Here is a 21,565-nt window from a genome sequence, read left to right as displayed (position 1 = left end):
TCTGCTCTAGCCCGACACTTCAGAGATGGGACCACCCACCTCTGAGTCAATGCCAAGTTTTGGGGGATGAGACCACAGAGACCAAAAAAAAGAGAATCTGTCCTTTTGATTCATCCTGGGAAATGCCACACTCAACCCTCAGACCGTCCAGCACTAGATTTTCTTAAGGGAAAAATCAATACACGGTTACCCGCCTGAAAAACAAGAGGCGCTTATCTATGTTTCATTGCAAAAGGAATCACTCCACTGGGCCAAAAGCATTAAGGGAAACACAAGCGTTGTGTCGCCTACAATTACCCTGAAACCCCTTCAAATACCTCACACCCACCTAGCCTCTTATCAAAAATGAGGGAAACGCTGAAGGATAACCCAAAATAACACGGCTTCTGTTAAAAACCACCTTTCCTGAATCACAACATGAAATTTCAGAGGCATACGAAATCGCATGGCTCCTGCCTCAGTAATCTCTGGGTTGGCATGAGTGGCGTGTGCTGTCGGGACAGCTGCAGAGAATCTGGTCGAGGAGGAGACTACGAGAACGAAAGGAGAGACTGGAGGGACCAGGCTTGAAGGCACTGACTTCCCTCTTTTTTAAGAGCTGGCCCAGGGACTGAACATGCGGTCTCCAGGGCAGAGATGCTGTGAAGTGCACGCTCTTGGGGAGCGAGTCACAGGACATCACTGAGCAACCCTTTCTGTCCATTTGGCCACATGGGGTTTGGACCCATCCCCTGGAGGACTGCTTTTCTGCCCTCCCATCACGGCTGGCACTGAGCTGCCACTTGGCCATTACCAATCCCCAAGCCTCAGAGTCATCCAGGGACTCCAAGAACCCCCTGAAAGAGGAGCGGAACCCACAGAACCATTCCTCAGGGCTCCTTTAGAAACAAGACAATGGCCAAGAAAGGAGAGGTCCTGCCAGGGCCGCGAAGAAGCAGACACCCTGACAAACAGAACAAAGTCAGTCCTTGAAATTGTGCTCAGGTGTGTATCAAGTAGGGGTGGAGGTAGAGAGAATAGAAACAGACATGCACAAATTTTAAATGGTCACCTCTTCCACTGGAATGGGTCTCTCCATTTAATTTAATCTAAAGGCCCTTTTCGCCATAGAGTAGACAGCCACATAATATGAAAAAGATAACATCATCACCCAATCTTAACCTACAAAGGGACTTTGGGCCACTTCTCTGGAGGAGGGCACCCCTTCTGATTGAACTCATTGGCCAGATGAAGAGATGCTGTTCAGCTTCGGGCCAGAAGGAGAAATGAGGATGGTGTAAGAGCTCAGTGGGATGGCTGTTCCCAAACACCAGAGGGAACTCCAGGAGTCAGAGGGAAGATCTTCTAGCAACAGGAGTCCGGGTGGGATGGGGATACCTGGGCTTCTTCCCAAAGGCTGAGAGCAAGAGTAAGTGTCTAGCACTCCTGCTCCTGAACACTCCAGCCCAGGGCTGGCCCATGGGAGATTCTGTCACTGCTCATTTTAAATAAGGAAAAGGAGCCGGTACTAGTAAGGGCCTTGCCCGGGGCCACAGGTCCATCAGCTGTCGTGCGGTAAGGCCTCTGCTTGATGCTAAGGGGGCCAAGGAAAGAAACAGAAGGAGCATCTAAGGAAGGAGCTGACCATCAGGGAGTGGTATGTCAAAGGGAGGAGGCAGAGGTGCGGTCCACCCCAGAGGGGAGGGATATTCTATCACAGGCATTGTTTTGAGTTGCTGGCATAGTGATCACAGAAAGTAGATTGATTCTTAGTTATGTTATTAGTTTTGTAGGTAAACTACAGACAGCGTGCCCCTCATTGCCTGTACCAGGAGCAGACTGCTCCCACTATTCTGCCCGAGAGACTGCTCATTCACAGAGGGGTCAGGAAGGCCGGGTTTAACTCCACATCGGCTGAGGACACGGCTACCCTAGACCAACTAATAATCTACCACTTACCAACTAACCATAGTGCTGGGTTCAAGGCTTTCCATATACTATCGTGTTTCATCCTCACAATGAGCCTGTGAGGCCTGTGCTGTGGTTACCCTACTTTACAGGTAAGGAACCTGGGACTGAGGGAGCTACAGTAAACAGAGCTAACAAGCGGTAGAGGCTGATCCATCAGACCCCAAGGCTATGCTCTGGACCACGGTGCTATTCTGCCTCTATTCCGATTGTCGCTGACTTCCGTGAGAGAGTAGCATAGACATATATACACTACCAACTGTAAAACAGATAGCCAGTGGGAGGTTGCTATATAACAAAGGGAGATCAACTCGATGGTGGATGATGCCTTAGCGGGCCGGGACAGGGAGGGTGGGGGGGAGTTGCGGGAGGGAGGGAATACGGGGATATGTGTATAAATACAGCTGATTCACTTTGGCGTACCTCAAAAACTGCTACAAGAGTGTAAAGCAATTATATTCCAATAAAAAAAATTCTAAAAAAATAAATAAATAAATAAAATGAAGTGGTGGTACTAGAGGCTACAGCTTGCAGATAGACCAGAGCGTCCCGATGGCTCAGGGCCTGATCCGGCTCAGCCTCGCCACCCGCCCCGCCCCCAACCCTGGGAGCCCAAGCACCAGCACGCGGCTGAGTGAGGGGCAAGGCTGCTAGAGGCCTTCGGGTTCGCCCCCGTGCCTCGTCCCCCTCCACGGTCATACTGTGTCCAGTTGCCTGTGGCTCAGAGTCACCCCCCCAACAAAGCTAACAACGCCCGCCCCACGATCCCAATGCACCCACTCACAGGAGTGTTTGCATCAGGCTCTGTAAACAGGGCATGATGCTGGGATGAAGTGCGGTGGGTGAGGGGGTGTAAGGGAAAATTACAAACCAACCAGCCTGCCTAAATAATTTCTCTCTGGAGCACCTAAAATGGCCACGCATGGTTCACCATTGTTTGAAGCAGTGACCTCTTCCTTCCCACACAGACAGAGACTGAGAAGTGGAGGAAAACAAGATATAAATTCTACAGAAGATATTTCTTCTAGGATGAATTGTCCCAATATAGCAGGTCGGCACTTTTTTTAAACTTTTCCCCCAAAGCATCACTGACTCACATCCACTCAAATTTTAGAAAAAGCTCCATCTCTACTGACTCATGCCATTAAGTGAGCTCATATGACCCTTCCACCAAGAAGAATATGAAACGCTTCACAGTGGTTTTGCAATGACAAGTACTGAGAAGCGGCAAGTTGGCGTCTTTCTAGTTTTTCTCAGTAACTTTATTGACCTTGACCTGACAAGCTCTGTCCTTTAAGGACAAGAGCTAGCAAATAAAAATTCAGGCAAGTAGGAAGGAGGGGTCACGGGCCAAGATATTTTTTAATTTGTCAACTTAAGTATCATAACTTCCCTCTTCATCCCCCGAACAATAATGCTGCACTTGTGAGTGGGTTAACAAGCTATATACCCTGCCTACTTCCAAAGCCAATTTACAAATAAACACAGAATGGGGACCCTCAGACCAAAGCAGAGATGGCAGTTGACTTCTGGCAAATTGGAAGACGCCAATTACAATATTGCAGCAGGGCCTTCGATTAGTTTTTTTTAGCAGCAGAGGCCAAAAGGAGAACGTTGGGATGGTGGTTTTGCTCTTAACACCGCAAAGCATAAAAACTCTAAAATTTCTGCCGGTGGAACAAGTTCCAGACCCCTCCCAGCTACCACTGTGCCTCTGTGTTCCAAGCAGACAACGTGGGGTGAAGGAACAAGGCCACTAGGAAAGCTAATTTTAAAGCAAGGTTAAAATGGACTGCGGGGCTAGGCTCTCCGGGGCCTCCAAACGTGTTTCAGCTCCTCTTGGCAAAGGGAGGACTTAAGAAAGGCCTTTGTTGCCAAGAAGAAAGCCATAGGGATGCCCACCCGCCCTGGTCCCCGGCTGTATTCTACTGGCCAAGATGGACCAAGACACCTGCATAAGATAGATGGGCAGACATCCAGAAAGCCAGTGATAGAAATAAACATCAAGGATTTGTTTTTATATAGATATTTTAAATGCACACGAGCCCAGCCCCATCCGCGGCTGCTAACGTTAGTGGATTACTCATTCTTCCTTCCAATCACGTCATGTGCGAGGTTCCAGGTGGCTGTGGGGTATTTGCTTACAACGGCTACTGCTGGTTTCCCTGAGAACTATTTATTTTTCCAGGCCTCAGGTCATTACATCACCCCGCGGTTTCTGGGCAGGCCAAGAGCGCCAGTTTGGGGGTTGGGGGATCCAGCGAGGAGGTGCTGTTGCCTCTGTGACCCCAAATCCTAGTCCCAGCAGCAGCCATCCCAGCAGGAACTTCCAGGTGAGGGAGGAGCATCCAAAATGTGACCAATAGGCCCATAGAAGGCCTAGAAGAGCACCATTCTGATCCCGGCAGGTCAGGACAGGATGCTGTAAACAGCTTACTTGTGACGTGGATGGTGAGGGAGGCAAATGCTCTCACTTACGAGGGGGTCAGGGGTCACTGTCGTGGCAGAATAAGAAATGCATTTCCACCCTGTGTCCCCGCTGACGGCTTGTCTCCAGGCAGCAGAGGTACCACCAGCTGCTGCATTCACAGATATACAGAAGGAAGGTCTGGCAGGCAAGGAGGTAAGGAAGGAAAGGCATGGTCATTTTGGATTTAACCCATAGGGCCAGGTTCTAAGACCTCTTGAAGTCCCAGATCAGATCATGAAGGAAGTTAACTAGAAAAGATGAAGATAAAGGAAAGAAAGAGATGGGGGAGGAGGAAGGGAAGACAAATGACCTCATGAGTGGCCACAGGAGGGAACCAGGCAGAGGCAGAGGCAGAGGCAAAGGGCCTTCGTACATGCCTTGAGGGCATTGTCTGCAGGAAGAGAAAAGTGAAGTCTCACACGACCACATTTCCTGAGAGATAGTATTTTCCCAGAGGAGAAAGCACAGAGCTTGTCATAGAGAAAGAGAAAAAAAAAAAAAAAAGACTTTTTATAAGTCACAGCTATAGGAGAGTGTCTGCATATAGCAAAATCAGAAGCAGTAAGGTATGGATAAAGGATGAGACAAAGCCTAATTTTTGTCATTTTCTTAATCTCTTTACTCTCTTCTCTAAGATGTAGATGATTACAATTTTCAAAAATTCCAGTTATATTAAGAAATGCCTTGGTCACCAAACCCAGCAAGAGTTTCTGTTTTCTTAAGAAAGCAGAACAGAGTCTCTGGCCAACACCTGCATAGGAGAAGATACTCGCTCTCAAGTTCTAGGATGCTTGCCGCCAGGTGCGCTGTCTGCCTGGTCACAAGAAGAACTCCTGGTACAACGGAGGAGAGAATCAAACAGAAGTTCAATGGGCAAACCTGCTGCCGCTGACCCTGCCACGTACTCAGAAGGCGACACTGACCGTGATGAACACACGACAAAGCCTTCAAACCCAGGACCCAAACCTCCAGGAGGAGGGAAGGAGACAGGATAAGTCTGCAGGCATATGTGTCATGTTATTGCAAAACTTCAGCTGCCCAGTGGAACCCTTCCAACGTCAACAGTCCCCAGGCCAGAAAACAAACCTGGCGTCACAGGGTCTGAGTGTGAAAGAAGGATGTTTGGGGTGTAAAAGGAACTGGGATGGCCTTTTTGCCTCTGAGAGAGAGCTGAGAAGAAGAGCTCTCACTCAGCTGGCTCTCAAAGCCCCACTCCAGCCTCCCCAGAGGCGCGGGTGGAAGCTGTTCTGGACCCAGAATCTTTCATCAAACTCTAATGGGGAAAAAAAAGAAAGAAATTTAAAAAAAATTAAAATATCAATTGAGTAAATGAGAATTTAAAATCAAATGAGAAACTTTTGGAGAAACTTAAAAACAACAAAAAATCAAAAAACCAACCAACAAACAGACAAAAATACCCTCTAATGGGAAAACGTCTCAGGGGCCTGACCCAGAGGCTCCCGTCCATACCAGAGCCAGCTGCCCAGACCTGAATCATCACTCTCATCAAACCAAGTGAGATCAAGTGAAGAGCGCCTAGCACAATACATCAAGCTATCCCACTGAGTTTCTTTTTTTTAATAATGCATGTGTACCTACTATGTGCCTGGTATTTTAGATATATTGAATACTCAGAAAAATCCTGCAAAGCATTAATGACTTTAACTAATAAGTAAGGAAATCAAGGCTCAGGGTAGTTAATTAACTTTCTCAAGGTCACCCAGCCTCTCGGCGGGAAGCAAGCATCAGAAGCCAGGTCTATAGGTCTGCCTGTTACCAAAGCCCATGCTTCTGCCATTACATGGTGGATCTCTTGGATATACAAAAGATTGCCTACCTGCTGCCTATGGAGGCCAAGCCTTGGGATGCTTCCTGGACAACCTGCTTGGGAGGGCATGCACAGGACAGGATGCTAAAGCTCATGTGAGAGGGGAAAGGGCTATGCGAGCCACCTAAAGAGTTTTGTGCTAATGCAGGCTTCCCAGGGTGAGTCAGGAAACATGTCAGGAGGCACAGCCCCTACTACTAGCAAAGGGGCCAAAAAACGTGAGAAAGACACCCCCCTACACATGCTCCCATCCAAATGCTTCCACTTCAATCTTACCTACCAGGGGTCAGCAAACTTTTTTTCTTTTTTTCTGTAAAGGATCAGATCATATTTTAGGCTTTGCAGACCAGACGGTCTCTGTCACAACCCTTCAACTCGATGGCTGCAGCACGGAAACGGCCGTAGACAGTACGTAAATAAACGGACGTGGCTGTGTTCCAGTAAAATTTTATTTGCAAAATCAGGGAAGTGGCCATTTGCCCTGTTAGGTGCCTCTGTGACACAGTGTCCCCCACACATAATCACATCAAAAAGGTTGACAGGCATTCAGTCAGTATTAGGCATCACCTGATCGTGATGGAGAATGTCCCTAGTTTATTAGGAAATGCCTATGGTATCCATCTCTGATAATGACTGCCGGCCTCAGTTTCTCCCAGTTTCTCAGTTTCTCTCTTTAGCTCTCCTCCAACTGTCCTGTCCTATACACTCACCTTACAGACATAGCTGGGGCAAACCAGGAAAAAATAAAGGTGGCTGTGTCCCTCTGACAAAAGGACGGGGGTTGTACCTGTCTGGAAACCATTTCTCAATATGACCCCATACGCATGCAATTGAAAACGACACAAGGAAAAGAAGGAGTGGGAAAGCCAAGGACTTAAGCAGAAGCAAACATCATCAAACTTGGCATCGACACTTTACCCTACACAGAGAATACAGCCCAAGAAGAAAGGCACTCTATTCCCAAAGAGAAATTGTTTTCTCCAGGCCCACCACTTACTAGCTGTGACCCAGGACAAGTTACTTCCTCTCTCTCAGCCTTTGACTCTTCATCTGTAAAATGGGGACAATAACAACACTTATAGGGTGACGGTGACACTCCAATGAGATAAGACAGCGGATATGGACTCGCTGTGATGACGGTGATGACGCTGACCTTACCCAGGACAATCTTTTCTCCTCCTCCTTCTCCGAAGCAATCGAACACGTTGACCTCGACTCTCTGATAGGTATAACGGACAGGCAATGAAGCCCTTGCCTTCACAGAGTATAACTCAGGTAGAGAAATCAACCACTGGTAGGTGGGAAAAAATCATGGAAGCAGCTGCTAAATATCAAACGAATGCTTCAGGCAAAAGGAGCCGCATCATTTCAAAGACGTTCTCCCTCCTCTCTGCCCCTTGGTCACCGAATGAGAACTGAGTCTCCTACTGGGGCTTTGCAGAGCTGCTGGGGGCTCAGGGAATGTGGGGACCTTTTGCAGATATCACTTCCAGACACCACAGGAACCAACCTCTTTGACATCATATTTGCCTAACAGTGAGGGGGGAGTGGAGGAAGGATCTAAGGAGAAGCTTCCTAACAGATGTTTTTGCTTAGGGTGACGATCACACATTCTTTCTTGATTGAAGAATTCTCACCATAAGTAGCATCGTTAATATTCCCACTTTTCCTACCAGTGATCATGATGGCAATAAGTACAGCTGCACTTACAATTTATCACGCACTTACTCTTTCTCACTTAGCCAGACATTGGTTAAGGACCACAGACTCACTCAGTTAACCTTTACTCACCGTCCTTTAAGGGAGAGATTACGGTCCTGGCTGAGAACTGAGGCTCAGTGTGGGGGGCAGGGGTGGCATTTGACTCGACTGGGTCACTCACTAAGTATTGGAGCCGGAAAGGGAACCCAGGTTTGCTGATTCCAAAGCTCGTGTTTTAACCATGGCACTGTTCTGTCAAAGACTCTGGCTCATGGGACATCACGTGGGCTCCATCCCATCTCAGCATCCCACACCTCCTCCAGCTTCTATCAAACAGGGAACCAGACACATGCCGAGGTACTCGGCAGAGAAAATCAACCAGTGCTGCGTGGCTTCATCTCGCGTCTAAACCCTGCCACGCACTCCAGTTCCTACAACCTTTAGGACACAGCTGGCATACTATACAGATAAACCAAAAGGGGGGCAAGACAGCACACTCCTTCATTAATAGTCATGCAAAACTCTGCCTGCCTAGTGAAAGGATGTATCTTTAGTTTACAGTCCTTGCTTTCTATCAGGAAAAGATCACGTGGCTAAATTCAACAACCAGGCATAAATATACCAAGTAGCGTCTCTCACAATGAAGTCTGAGGCTGAAAGAAGGATGTCTCCCCCCACCCCCGACAGAGATACAGGTTGGATCTGTTAATACATTTACCTGTTGATGGACGTCTGGTCTTTTTTGATGGTAAATGAACTCTAATCTGATCACTCTTCAGAAATTACCACCTTTCTACAAGCGTTCAGCCAGTACCAAAACCTGAATACTCACAAGACCCTCAAAAAATCAGACCAGAAAAGACATGACTGTAGGCAGCTATTTAGAGCCTTAAAAACACACAGATCAAGGCTCTTAAGGTTTGAAGTCCAACTTCTCTATGCCCAGCCATTCTTCTTTCCAATTTTTCTGCATGGCACATAGAAAGTCAATTAAAATATGAAAACATACACTCAAACATTTTTTTAGCTAAAAGGATCAACTACTCATGAAAGACAATCCCTGAGCGACTAATGGAAGACAACTAAAGTTGGAAGGAATTAACCCATCTCATCTCTTCATTTTACAGCCGTGGAAGAGACGGAAGGCCAAATTGGTGACATGACTTGCCCAAGTAAACGCAGTGATAGTTGTGAAGCAACCACGTGGCACCTGGGGACAGATTAGGTACATATCAGTACATAATCCCAGGCAGACTCTTTACCTGAATTTCTTACATTGGTGTTGTTCAGTTTGGAGTCCTTGATCACCAAGTGCTTAATCCAGAGAGTGGGAGCTGTGATTTCTGAAAAAGAAGAAGAGAGAAAAAGTTTGGGCAAAGAGAGTATGTAACTTGGAGTGTAACCCCCAGACTTTTTAATAGCTTTTTTAAAAGCCTGAGGCATCAATGGCTTGAGCCATCCCCCTCATCCCACGTCCACTTTGTTCCAACACCCTCTTGCTTCCTTCCTGTGGAAGCTCCTCTCCCCATCAGCTCATAGGATCCAACCAGGGCCTCCTGTGCTGGGATGCTAAGTGGTCAGAGCCCAGAGGCGCTGAGCCACTCCATCCAGGAATAAAAATATTATCCCAGGAGGTGAGGAACATGTGCCAAGCCAAGTCTCTCTCAGCTGCTTCCCTGGAAGAAGATTTAAAGGGGATAAATCAACAAATCAACGCCACACAAACCACAGAGACCATTTTGGAGGAAACAGCTGAGCCACAGCAGATTTTAGCTTGCTGAGACTCTGCTCCACATGGGGAAGAAAGTAGTGGGTCTAACATGTGCTTCAATCCCCTTTCTAATGGTTTCTCATCCAACAGAGGCTGAATTCCTCCATCCAGAGAGCTCCGGGGCTCCTCCAGGCCCTCCAGGCCTGGGGTCACCCAGTGGACAGGTGCTGTGGAAATCTGAGGAAGACCCTGAACACACTGTAGAGTGACGAGATCTTCCTTGAGGGTGTCGGGAAGGTCTTCCACGCTGACGTGGTCTCCATTCCCCACCCAGTCCTCCAGGGTCCCAGACTCGCCAATCAACTAGGACATTTGTGGATCCCAGAAACCTGTGAACTTCTAGGCATGGACACATATGTGTTCTCCTCCACGGCCAGATGCAAAGGATATTTCACGTTTCTATCTAGAGCTGAGCTTGGGCTAGGGACATTCTTAGCCACAGTACCGACCAGTGGCCTCATTTCTTTTTATTCCTCTGTCTCACTGTCCAGTCTGAGGATCCAGACCTGGATACACTCTGCTGAAAGCTCTAAAAGGTTGCTGTATATACACTGAGTGCCGCACCTTGTTGTCAAACTTTCTAGAAATTGCACTCTGCCAAGCTTCCTGCTCCTCTTCATGGGAGCCTGGAGTACCTAGCAAAGCACACTGAAGAATGTAGGCCCTGAGCAGCTCAAACTCAAATCAAAGTCAGCCTTCTGCACCCAAGCTCCTCCTGTCAGCTCCTCATACCTCCAGAGATACCCAACCTCCATTTTGCCACCAACTACCACTATTTCTCTTGACCTAGAATTTCTCCTCTCCCAAATGTCTTGACTCAACTCCCAAGGTCTCTACAACTCAGCCAAACCAACTCTGCCAAACCAGCTCCACACACCAGCCTCTTTCCTGCTACTTTTCTCTTTACTCCCCATCTCTGCCATATTCCCTCCTTTGTCCACACTTGTTCCCGGCTGGAACACCCTGATTCCTCCCCCACACTTTCAAGATCAAACTCAAGACCTCTCTTCACAGAATCTTTTCCCAGACCACTGTGATCTCTTTCTTCAGTAAATGTCTATTACAAAACAAAAACAAAAAAACAACTGGGACCGTATAGTTTCATACATAAAGTTCCCCTAGAGTTGCCACTCCCTTAAGAGCGGAGGCTTCCATCTCATCTATTTCTCCTTCGTCCCCTAGAGGCCTCACACAATACTGGGCACATAGTGCTGCAGGAACTTGCTAAGCACGGATGCATTTAGAAAAGGGATGCTGCCCGGCCTGTCTTCCTCAGCCATGGCTCCTTGGTCTTGGCAGCTGGCAGGGTCCATCCAGGCTGTGTTATTGTTGGACGTTAGCAGCCAGGCAGGAAGCCTGGCGAGAACAGAGGGCCTTTCCAGAAGTGGAGGGTGTACTACTTCCCGGGAGGGTTTGCATTTTTTAAAAGGTTAAAACAACCCGGCTTAAACTGCGAAAAATTGAAATTAAAAAAGAAAATAATAATAATAGTAAAGCTTAAACAAACATCCAAAGGAAAGACCTTCCCCAAATTTGAAAATGGGTGGGAGAATTCAAATTTGAATACAAGAGCTTACCATCTCCATCGAACACCGGCTGGGTCTCCATCGTGGGTGTCGGCTTCGACCCATCATCTGAATTGAGGGTTAAAAAGAATCGAAAAGAGACTACCATTATTGAGGTAAATACTATCTACTCTCCAGCACTGTTGAATGGTTGGGGTTTGCACATGGCCCGGCCAAGTCCCAATGAACAGACCAAAGTGAAAGAAAAGAGAGAAGGAAAGAACAAGAAGGAAAAGAGAATCACAGAGAGACACCAACAATAAGACAAATCCAGGTGTGTGCTCGCCATTCGAGGGAAGGGGCCCAAGTTGTCATGACTCTGGAGGACCCCCTCTCAGATAACTCTGTACCAGCATGACACCAGCCCTTGTTCTTTCCCCAGGAAAGCTGGGAGGGCTCTCTTCCCCAGCAGCCCTGAGTTTTAGCCAGGCATGTTAGGAGATGTTGGGACACTTCTGGCATCAAGCTCTGATGTCCCCAGCTCCTTCCTGCCCTCTTGTGATTGGTACCAGCCCAGTACCTTTTTAGTGGCCCTCACTGAAGAGCTTAAGGAAAACAAGGGACCATGGTGCCATTCCCTCCCAAACTCCTAGCTAGTTCTCCATCCTCATCTGAAAATGAAGTGACGATAAGAGGGACCATTCTCTATTCCAGCACGCTGAACTGAAAGGACTCGGGAATCCTTAGAATACTTTTACCTGTGAAGCAGCATGCACCCCAATTCCCAAGGAGAGATGGGGCAAGCAAAATGGGAGGGAACGAGAGTAATTGCACCCTGGATTTGCTTTGACATTTCTAACACAGACGATAGGAGCAGGGAGTTCTCAGTAACAAAGTCCTAATACTTATGGTCATAGTAGTGTTGGCAGCTCTCTCTGCAGACCAAGAACCTCTATGGGTCAGAGTGCGTGCGGACTTTGTTTACCTTTCAGGACTCTGAATCATGTTCATCAAGATCCCCAAACCTTAACTCTGAACAGTTTCTCAACTTTTTAAAAAATTATTGCCCACCTAAGGAGCATTTTTAGACATTTTTTTTCCCAAATCACTTTCCTAATGAAATTTTAATAACAAAGATACACTGTTTATACACTGTATGTATATCTGTGCTTTATATGTAAAAAGAGAAAGGGTTCTTCTGTGTCCTAAAAACCAATTTCTACCTCCTTGGTGAAAGCAGGGAGCAGGTATCTTTACCTGAATTGAGAACACATAGTTCCGAGATTTTTCTGTTTCCTCCCTTGGCAGGGGGAGGGAAGGAGAGCACTATCATTTCAGACACCGTGGGTATACAATCCCTCCTTCTCAAGACCCCCCCCAAGATCTTTTAGGACTGAAAACCCTATTCTCCAAGCATTAACTATTTATGGAGAATGCACGTTCTCATATAGCCTGCAATGCCAGTCGGATCAACAACAACAACAACCTTCACCATTTGGAGCTCCCAGAACTCTTGGCAGACTTTCCTAAATCTTATCGGGGAGGGAGAAAGAACACAGAGTCCTCATCCCTTTCTTACGCCAACACCCCACCCCTGGGATCTTAAGATTCAACAGCGATGGAGACCCTAACCAGGGCTGGCGGCTGAGGACGGCAAGCTGACGGCGGTGCGACACCTGACCCCGCTGTGACTCTCATGTGCCGACGTAACACCCAGCTCCCACAGGGTCCAGGGCCTGAACTATCTGACAATCATCCCCAGACATGAGACGTGGCAGGCGAGGAGTAACGAAGCTGAATATCTTATCTGCCTCACGCTGGAGTCCAGGACAGCCATCTTTTGATGCCGAACTGCGTACGTTTGATCTGGAAGTCATTGCGGGAGAATAAACAGAGAGCAGAGCCACACAATGTCACTTTTTTACATAGCATCACTTCCCCGACTCTATTAACACCTCTTTTCATTGCATTCAATGAACCACTGAACAACGTCTTTTGGCAGCTGTGATGCACATTTGGTTGCTCCTGCCGGATGCAGAGTTCACAGTCTAAATAGCCCAGCACAGTGTGCTCAGCCCCTCCACACAGGGTGGCTGCATTTCAGGTGTCTTAAAGGTAACAAAGGGAAGCGAGAAATCAAACATTCTCAGAGGGACAGTGGTGACAAGCCAAGTGCAAAATGGCTTATGTGATATTTTAATATTCAGTTAAAATCCTCCCATACTCCAAGAACTGTATCTCTCCCTGGAGCGGGACAACAGAAAATAATACTCTGTTTATTTCTCCCACCATCCACATGAGAGTCTGGGACTGCCCATCTGGTCCAGAAATCAGCAAAGAAATCTGCAGCTCAAAGAGAGGAAGAAGGGTTTCCAGTCTCCCTGGGGAAGTCAAGGACCTCCACGATTGCCCAGAGGCAGGCCCAGAGGCCCACATAGCATGAAGCCACGGGTAGGGAGTGAATCTTCCTGCAGGGGAGGGTCACCGAGGGTGAAGACATACAGCTGCACTGCCACCATGGAGGCCTGAGCTGGAAATCTTTACGAAGTGAGAAAAGACAAGGTGCCCTGCTGCCAGGAGAGCCACCTGTGAAATCCAGCATGCCCCAAGGAATGGGGAGCAAAGCCAAAGCCAACAGGACCCTCTGACCATCATCTCCGGGCACCTGGGCACCTGGCATCCAACACAGCAAACAAGCGCACCCTTCTACCAAACATAGGTCCAAGGCCTGGGTCCAAGGTCCACATCAGGCAGGCTGCTGGCAAGCTCTGGAGCAACACCAGGCCCCACACTGGGCCTCGGGGAGAGAGAAAAGCTTCTACATGTGCCCCTGGCCTCCCAGTCTCCAGTGGGGTCACAGCGCAGATCCCAGCTTTACATCCACTAAGGTGGGTAACCTGAACCCCTCTTCTCTGGGCAGTGATATCCTTTTCTAAAAATGAAGAATGGCTGCATCCCTAGCCTCAGAACACTGTGTAGCTGTAAAAGACTCTAAAGGCCTCTTAAAGAAGGTATTAAATCATCAAGTGTTAAATCATCCAACGGCTTGCTTTTAAAATTGGACTTGCAGAATTAAAATTCTACAAAGTTTTAAAAATAAAAAATAAAGTAAGCCTTACAGCTCAATAAGAAGACAGCCTGATTTTAAAATGGGTAAAATACTTTAACAGACATTTCAAAAATGCACGGACAGCTAATAAATGCGTGAAAAGATGCTCAATATCATTAGCTGCTAGGAAACCACAAATTAAAACCACAGTGAGATACCGCCATATACCTACGAGCATGGCTGGAAGTTTTAAAACAGACACTGTCAGGTAACAAGGATGTGGAGAAGCTCAAACCCTCATTCACTGCTGATGGGAATATAAAATTGGGTAGTCACATCGGAAAAGAGTCTGGCAATTTCTTTAAAACGTTAAACACAAACTTACCCTTCAATCCAGAAATTTCACTCCTGAAAATCTATCCAAGAAAAATACAGACACATCCACGCAAAGATATGTATACAAATACTGATAGCAGTATTATTTGTAATAGCCTCAAACTGGAAATAATCTAAATGTTCATCTACTCTTGAAGAGATAACCAAATTGTGATATACCCATACAATGGAATATTATTTAGCAATCAAAATGAATGAATTACTGATATATGTAATACTTTAGCTGAACTTCAAAAACATTACACTAAATGAAAGAAGCCACGTACAAATACTACATATTGTATGATTCCATTCTTCTGAAATGCCTAGTAAAGGTAAATCTAGGGACTTCCCTGGCGGTCCAGTGGTTAAGACTTCACCTTCCAATGCAGGGAGTATGGGTTTGATCCCTGGTCAGGCAGCTAAGATCCCACATGCCTCGCAACCAAAAAACAAACAAACAAATGAACAAAAAAAACCCATAAAACAGAAGCAATATTGTAACAAATTTAATAAAGACTTTAAAAAAATGGTCCACGTTAAAAAAAAAATCTTTAATAACTCTTTAGAGACAGAAAGATCCGTGGTTGCCTGCAGGAGGGAGTGGGGTATAACTATAAATGGACACAAGGTTTCTTTGGGGGGATGGAAATGTTCTCTGCTAATGGCCACACACCTCTATAAATGTACTAAATTCATTAAATTGTACATTTACAATGGAACAAAGCAAGGATGGAGTACCAAAGTCATCACAGACAAATCATCAGGTGGCAGTCGCTAGATTATTTGAGCAATCCCTAATCTGGGGGGAGACTCTCCTGTACAACTTAAAGAAAAATATACCTGAATCTCAATTTACATGTATGCATATGATGATTTCACATGCATGTACGTTTAATCTTGGTGATTCTTTTAGACCTCAGATAGTAAGACTTTATTTCTCTCTGCTACCATAATACTCTTCCAGACCAAGAAGAAGATAGAATACCAGAAAAAAAAAAAAAAAAAAAAAACCAATCACTTCTCTTACAGGGGGAAAAAAGTAAATTAGGAAACATTTAAAAAAAAATTAGGGAAACCTGAGAGAATTTCTCAAAGATGATGTCAAGATCAACAGTAATAAGTGTTACCACATTTTGCAACACTCAGAGTTTCTGGCAGGTGGCTTTCTTCATCTATTCTCACCACCCGCCAGGGCAGAGGAAGTCACCAGGCAGATAAAAAGAGATTGAGTTTCAGTGCAAGAAAGTGATTTGCTCAAGGCCCCAGAGGCAGGGAGCGAGTGGTGCTGGAAACCGCCCAGGCGGAGAGCAGGCGTCTGGCCTCCCAAGATTCCCCAGCCCCCAACCACACCTCTCCTTGCAGGTGCAGCCCCAGAAAGCTGCAGCCCCCTTGCAGGCTCTGCGCGCCTATCCAGACAGTGGGCTTGTGTGACAGCACAATTCGCTGCCCTGCGAGAAGGCCTGGCCCACGCACAGACAGCTGCAAGTCACTTCGACCCCCAATGACACCGTTCAAAGCCTCCTCTGTTTGGCTTTTTGATTCCTGATTGACATTCGCTGGCGAGTAGAGATAAATGCTGGGCTGAGGACAATGTTGACCCGCTCCGACTATTCTCAGGGAAAGACTTTTCAGAATAACAAACAAAACAAAACAAAACCCCCAAAACATTGGTGTGCTTAAGGGACTGAATAGAGCCCAAGAGGTCCAAGGAAGCAGGGCCGGGCCTTTCAAGGGGTTGGCAAGTCCATTGAGGAGTTAATTGTTTGGGTGGACAATGAGTTTATTCTGACCACATACAAAGAGCTTTCTCTTCCAGGTCCTTCAAAAGCAAATGTGTCAAAGGGGCGAGAGGAGGAATCTGTCTTAATGGCATCGCTTGGGGTCTCTGAGACCGAGGAGCCTTGGAGAATGAGAGGAAAAGAAACCACCACCCCCATTCTGAGACGCAGAAGGCCTCTCGACAATCCCAAGTCCGCTTCACTTCCTGGGCTCTGCCCAAACCATACCCATCACCAGTCACCCTCCCTCTTGTATTCATTTAGGCTGCCGTTGGCTGTCTTTTACCAAGATGCGGAGATAAACTTCAGCCTGGTAGAAGTGCTGGAAGGTTCTTGCTTTTGAAGGGACCACATTTATGCCAGAGCCATCATCCCCCTCGGCAGGTGATGCCGGGACCCAGCGTGAAAGTCAAACTGACTTATTCTGGGCATTGCAGGGAGACAGTGGTGCCTCTTTGTAAACATGTCCCCTAAGAACCTGGCCTGAATCATACCAGGAGGAGGATGGGATGTTAGGTAAGCTCAACCTTTCCTGAGACACACGTCCCATGACCAGCGAGGCTCAGAAATGTCCTGTGAGCTGTCCTGATGCTGACCTTTGAGAACAGAAGTTATCTGGGCACTTTGGGTCCTTTCCAGAGCAAGAGATGAATATTTTACATTCCGTCTACCCACCTGCACGCTCCCTCCCAAAACAAGTGAAAACAAGCTTAAAGCTGTCTTTTTGCAAGCAGCTCCCCACACTGTCAAGCTCCACACTTTCTTGAATAATAACAGAAACAGGAGGCTGGTGGAAAAGGTAGACCAGAGATAGCAGAAGGGGGGCTGGTGACAAGGCAGAGGAGCAGTGGGGGAGAGGTGGCACTGGCAGCGGCAGAGTTGGTTCAGGGCTGGGTTCACACAGAGACTGGGCTAATTTGTTTTAACTCTTTATTTTGAAATGATTATAGAAATGACTTTGCAACAGGTAGTTGCAAACAGAGAGGTCCCATGACCCAGGTGCCCCCCGTTTCCCCCAATGATAGCATCCTCACAGTTAACATACTTACATGGATAACATCATAATAGTATAATATCAAAATCAGGGAATTGATATCAGTATACTCCAGGGACCTTACGCACATTCCACCAGCTTTGCATGTACTTATTTGTCTGTGTGTGGCTCAGTGGGTGGGTGGTGTGTAGTTCTATGCAATTTTATCCATGTGCAGATATGTGTCACCACCACCACCACAATTAAAATATAGAACTAGTCCATCACTACAAAGATCTCCAATGTGCTACCCTTTTATAATCACACTTCCTCTCCTCCACCCCATCTTTCACCCCTAGCAACCACTAATCCTTTCTCCATCTCTATAATTTTGTCATTTCTGGGACATTATATAAATGGAATCATGCAGTATACAATCTTTGGAGATTGGGATTTTTAACCTTGCATAACATCCTTGAAATCCATCCAGTTGCTGCTGCACGAGTCAGCAATGTGTCCCTTTTCATTACCAAGTAGTATTCCATGGTATGGATCCACCTCAGCTCGTTTCGCCCATCGAAGGACATTTGGGTTGTTTCCACCCTCGGCTGTTACAGAGAAAGCTGCTGTGGCTATCTGTGTACAGGTTTTTGTGTGGATGTACGTTTTCATTTCTCTGGAATCAATGCTCAGGAGTGCAATTGCTAAATTATATGGTAAGCATATGTTTTGTTGTTTAGTTTTTTAAGAAACTTTCAAAGTATTTTCCAAAGTGGCTATATCATATTACATTCTTTCCAACAAAGTATGAAAGATCCAGTTCCTCTACAGCCTCATTAACATTTGGTATTGTCACTGTTTTTCTTTTAGCTCTTCTAACAGGTGTGTAGTGGTATTTTATCATGGTCTTAATTTGCACTTTAAAAAAATTTTATCGAAGTATAGTTGATTTACAATATCATGTAAGTTTCAGGTGTACAGCACAGTGATTCAGTTCTATATTTATACACACACACACATATACATATATATATATTCTTTCTCAGATTCTTTTCCCTTATAAGTTTTAACATAATATTGAGTATAGTTCCTAGTGCTATACAGTAGGTCCTTGTTAGTTAATTTGCACATTTTTTTAATACATTTTATTTTTATTTTATTTTATTTTTTTTTATTTTTTTTTGGCACACGGGCTTAGTTGCTCCGTGGCATGTGGAATCTTCCTGGAGCAGGGATCGAACCTGTGTCCCCTACATTGGCAGGCAGATTCTTAACCACTGTGCCACCTAGGAAGTCCAATTTGCACGTTTTTATAGCTAATGATACTGAACATCTTTTTGTGGGTTTATTTCCCCTCTGCAGTACATGTGCTTTGGTGAAATGTCTATTCATTTATTTTGCCCATTTTTTAATTAAATTGTTTTTCAACTGTTAAGTTTTTGAGCATTCTCTACATGTTCTAATATGTCCTATGTCAGGTAGGTGGTTTGTAAGTATTTTCTCCCAGTCTGTAGTTTTTTAATTCTCTTGACAGGATCTTTAGAAGAGCAAATTTTTAACTCTGATTAAGGCCAATTTACCAGTTTTTTTAAATTTTTGGATCACGTGTTTGGTGTTCTAAGACACCAAATCTTGGGGTTCACCTAGCTATGAGTTCTGTAAAATTTTCTCCTATGTCTTCTTCTAAAAGTTTTAATAGCTTTAGATTTTACGTTTAAGTCCAAGATTCATTTTGAGTTAATTTTTGTATAAGGTGTGAGATTTAGGTTGAAGGTCTCAGGGAGCTGTTTTTGTTTTTGTCTGTGGATGCCCAATTGCTACAGCACCATCTGTTGAAAGGACTATCCTTCCTCCACTGAATTGCTTTTGCACCTTTGTCAAAAATCAGCTTGCCATGCTCGTGCAGCCTTATTTCTGGGTTTTCTAGTCTATTCCATTGATCTCTAGGTCAATAGGATAGTGAAAATACTCTGTATGTTACTATAATGGTGGATATCACTACACGTGTGTCCATGCCCATAGAGTGTACAACACCAAGAGTGAATCCTAATATAAACTGCGAACTTTGGGTGATAATGGTGTGTCCGTTTAGGTTCATCAATTGTAACAAATGTACCCACTCTGGTGGGGGATATTGATGGTGGGGGAAACTGCATATGTGTGGGGGCAGGGGGCATATGGAAAATTTCTGTACTTTCCTCTTCAATTTGCTGTGAACTTAAAACGACTCTAAAAAACTGTCATTAAAAAAAAGAAGGAAGATAAACATTTAAAAAAATGTGGAGTCACCACATTTGTTAAGATGATCAAAGGGAAGCATGGACTGAAAATTCATAAAGGGTCGTGAAGGGAGTAAAACATTAAAGATCTCTTGATTAAAAAAAGAATCACACAGAGCGATTCCTCCCACTTTCTTTTCCTTTTTGAAAATTGTTTTAGCTATTCTAGTGCCAGTGCCTTTCCGCATAAATTTTAGAATAAGCAGCCCTTGAAACTCATGGCTTTCTTTCAACGGGCGCAACAGGACCAGAGAGGGACAATTCCTCAGCCTTGACCCCAGGAGCTACATGGCACTTGGAGCTGAAGTAGTTCAGATGTGGCCCCGAGGCCTGTCCACCCACAGACTGAAATCCCTGCCTCCCTCCAGCTTGCTGACCCACACTTAGAACTGAACTCATTCAGCCAAGGAACAGTAAACAAACGAATATATTCTCAGTGGCCACTGGGCTGTCATACCTGGAATTCGGGGTCACCACAAATGTACCAGGCATAGGAATAAAGAACTGGCCAGTGGGCCATGCTCATCCCAGGCAGCCTCCTCCCAGGGTCTCTCCTTAGAGGCTGTGGCCACGGGAGCATCCCACCAGGGCGTTTGGAGGAGCCACCTGCCTTCTGTCCCCTGCTTCCCAACACCCCAGCATCCCAGCATCTAGGGGTCTGTGCTCCTCTGGGAGGCTTCACCTCCACCCAAAGATACCCTCTGCAAGAAGAGGCTAAGAACCATGCGAATGTGAGCTCCATGAGGCAAGGGCTATTATCATTTCACTTGTTACCGGATCCTCAGTGACTGTGACAAAGTTGGCACTTAGTAAGGTCTCAATGAAAATTTGTTGAATGAAAGAATAAAAGAGCCAAGTATAAAACACCAGCGGTTACTAACAACACCAGGGACTCATGAGAATCCATGGCTAGAGAGCCTTTCCAGATCACTAAACTCCATTTCCTCTCCAGTCCTTGGAAATCAGGACATGACAGCGATTCACACTCTTATCTTAGTGTCCTCCATGCATAAACTTTCTTTTGGAGACCACAGAATAGGGGCTGAGATGGAGGGCGGGGGCTGACTAGATGGAGCCCTGCTGGGGGAATAATGAACCGTGGGTAGAGGGAGATATGGTACATGCATGAACACTCAAGCACATTCTCACACTGCCCTTCTGTAACTGACCTCTTCAAAGCTGACATAGTGATATACCAGGCATGGTCCAAGGTGGTTCAGACCCCAGAAAGCAGAAGTAACCCGCAAAGGTTGCTTTGGAAAAGAGCTGCCTCTCATGGACTTGGAGCTGCTTAGGCACCATTGTAGCAGGCACGTATCAGAATGAATGCTTCTCCACAGGGAATTCCAACGTGAGCCGAGGCCAACCCATAGAGGTCATCAGCTGCCCTTCTCCATTCAAATCCAGCCCAGGCCTGTAGGTAACCAGACGTGAGCCATCTGATGGCAAGGCTGACAGATCAACTATGGATCCAGCCTCCCCCTCTGTGCTGAGGGAAGAGAAAAAAGAGGGAGCTGGGAAGAGGTTAAAGTCATGTGGACCGGGGTGATGCTCCACGTGTAGACTGCTCTGAGACGGCCAGCCTTGCACACCTCAGCTGGGTTTGAGGCAACGAGTAAACCTCCTTCCGGTGTGCTTAAGCCCCCATGGGGGCAGAGGCTAGAAGCCACACGGTCCCCTGCATCTGGGAGACCTACCATCCGTTACCCCTGCCCTAAGCTCATCCCTCAGCCCTGAGTAAGAGCGCTGCTGGCTCTGTCACTTGAGTGACAAAGACCTCCAAGTTGGCACCATCCTGTAGACCAGACGCCATGAGAGATTCTAGAAACTAAGACCCAGAGAGAGACTCTGGAGAAATAACTGTGACTCGCTCTTTACCTGGAACA

General features: G+C 46.2%; 1 protein-coding gene across 2 annotated transcripts in view; it reads right to left on the bottom strand.

Annotated features, from left to right (window-relative positions):
- SMOC1 (SPARC related modular calcium binding 1) overlaps positions 1-21,565 on the bottom strand; it is a 138,062-nt gene that overhangs the window by 25,657 nt on the left and 90,840 nt on the right. For both annotated transcript variants that reach the window (XM_057732165.1, XM_057732164.1), the window contains exons 6-7: positions 11,295-11,351; positions 9,209-9,289 (exon numbers count right to left, since the gene is read on the bottom strand). In XM_057732165.1, coding sequence (XP_057588148.1) covers positions 9,209-9,289; positions 11,295-11,351 — 138 coding nt within the window. The remainder of the gene's footprint in view (positions 1-9,208; positions 9,290-11,294; positions 11,352-21,565) is intronic.

Source organism: Hippopotamus amphibius, chromosome 4 (genome assembly GCF_030028045.1).
Source record: "Hippopotamus amphibius kiboko isolate mHipAmp2 chromosome 4, mHipAmp2.hap2, whole genome shotgun sequence".
Taxonomy (NCBI): Eukaryota; Metazoa; Chordata; class Mammalia; order Artiodactyla; family Hippopotamidae; genus Hippopotamus; species Hippopotamus amphibius.
The sequence above is the reverse complement of the archived record's forward strand: the minus strand, read 5'-3'. Positions and strand labels throughout refer to the sequence as shown.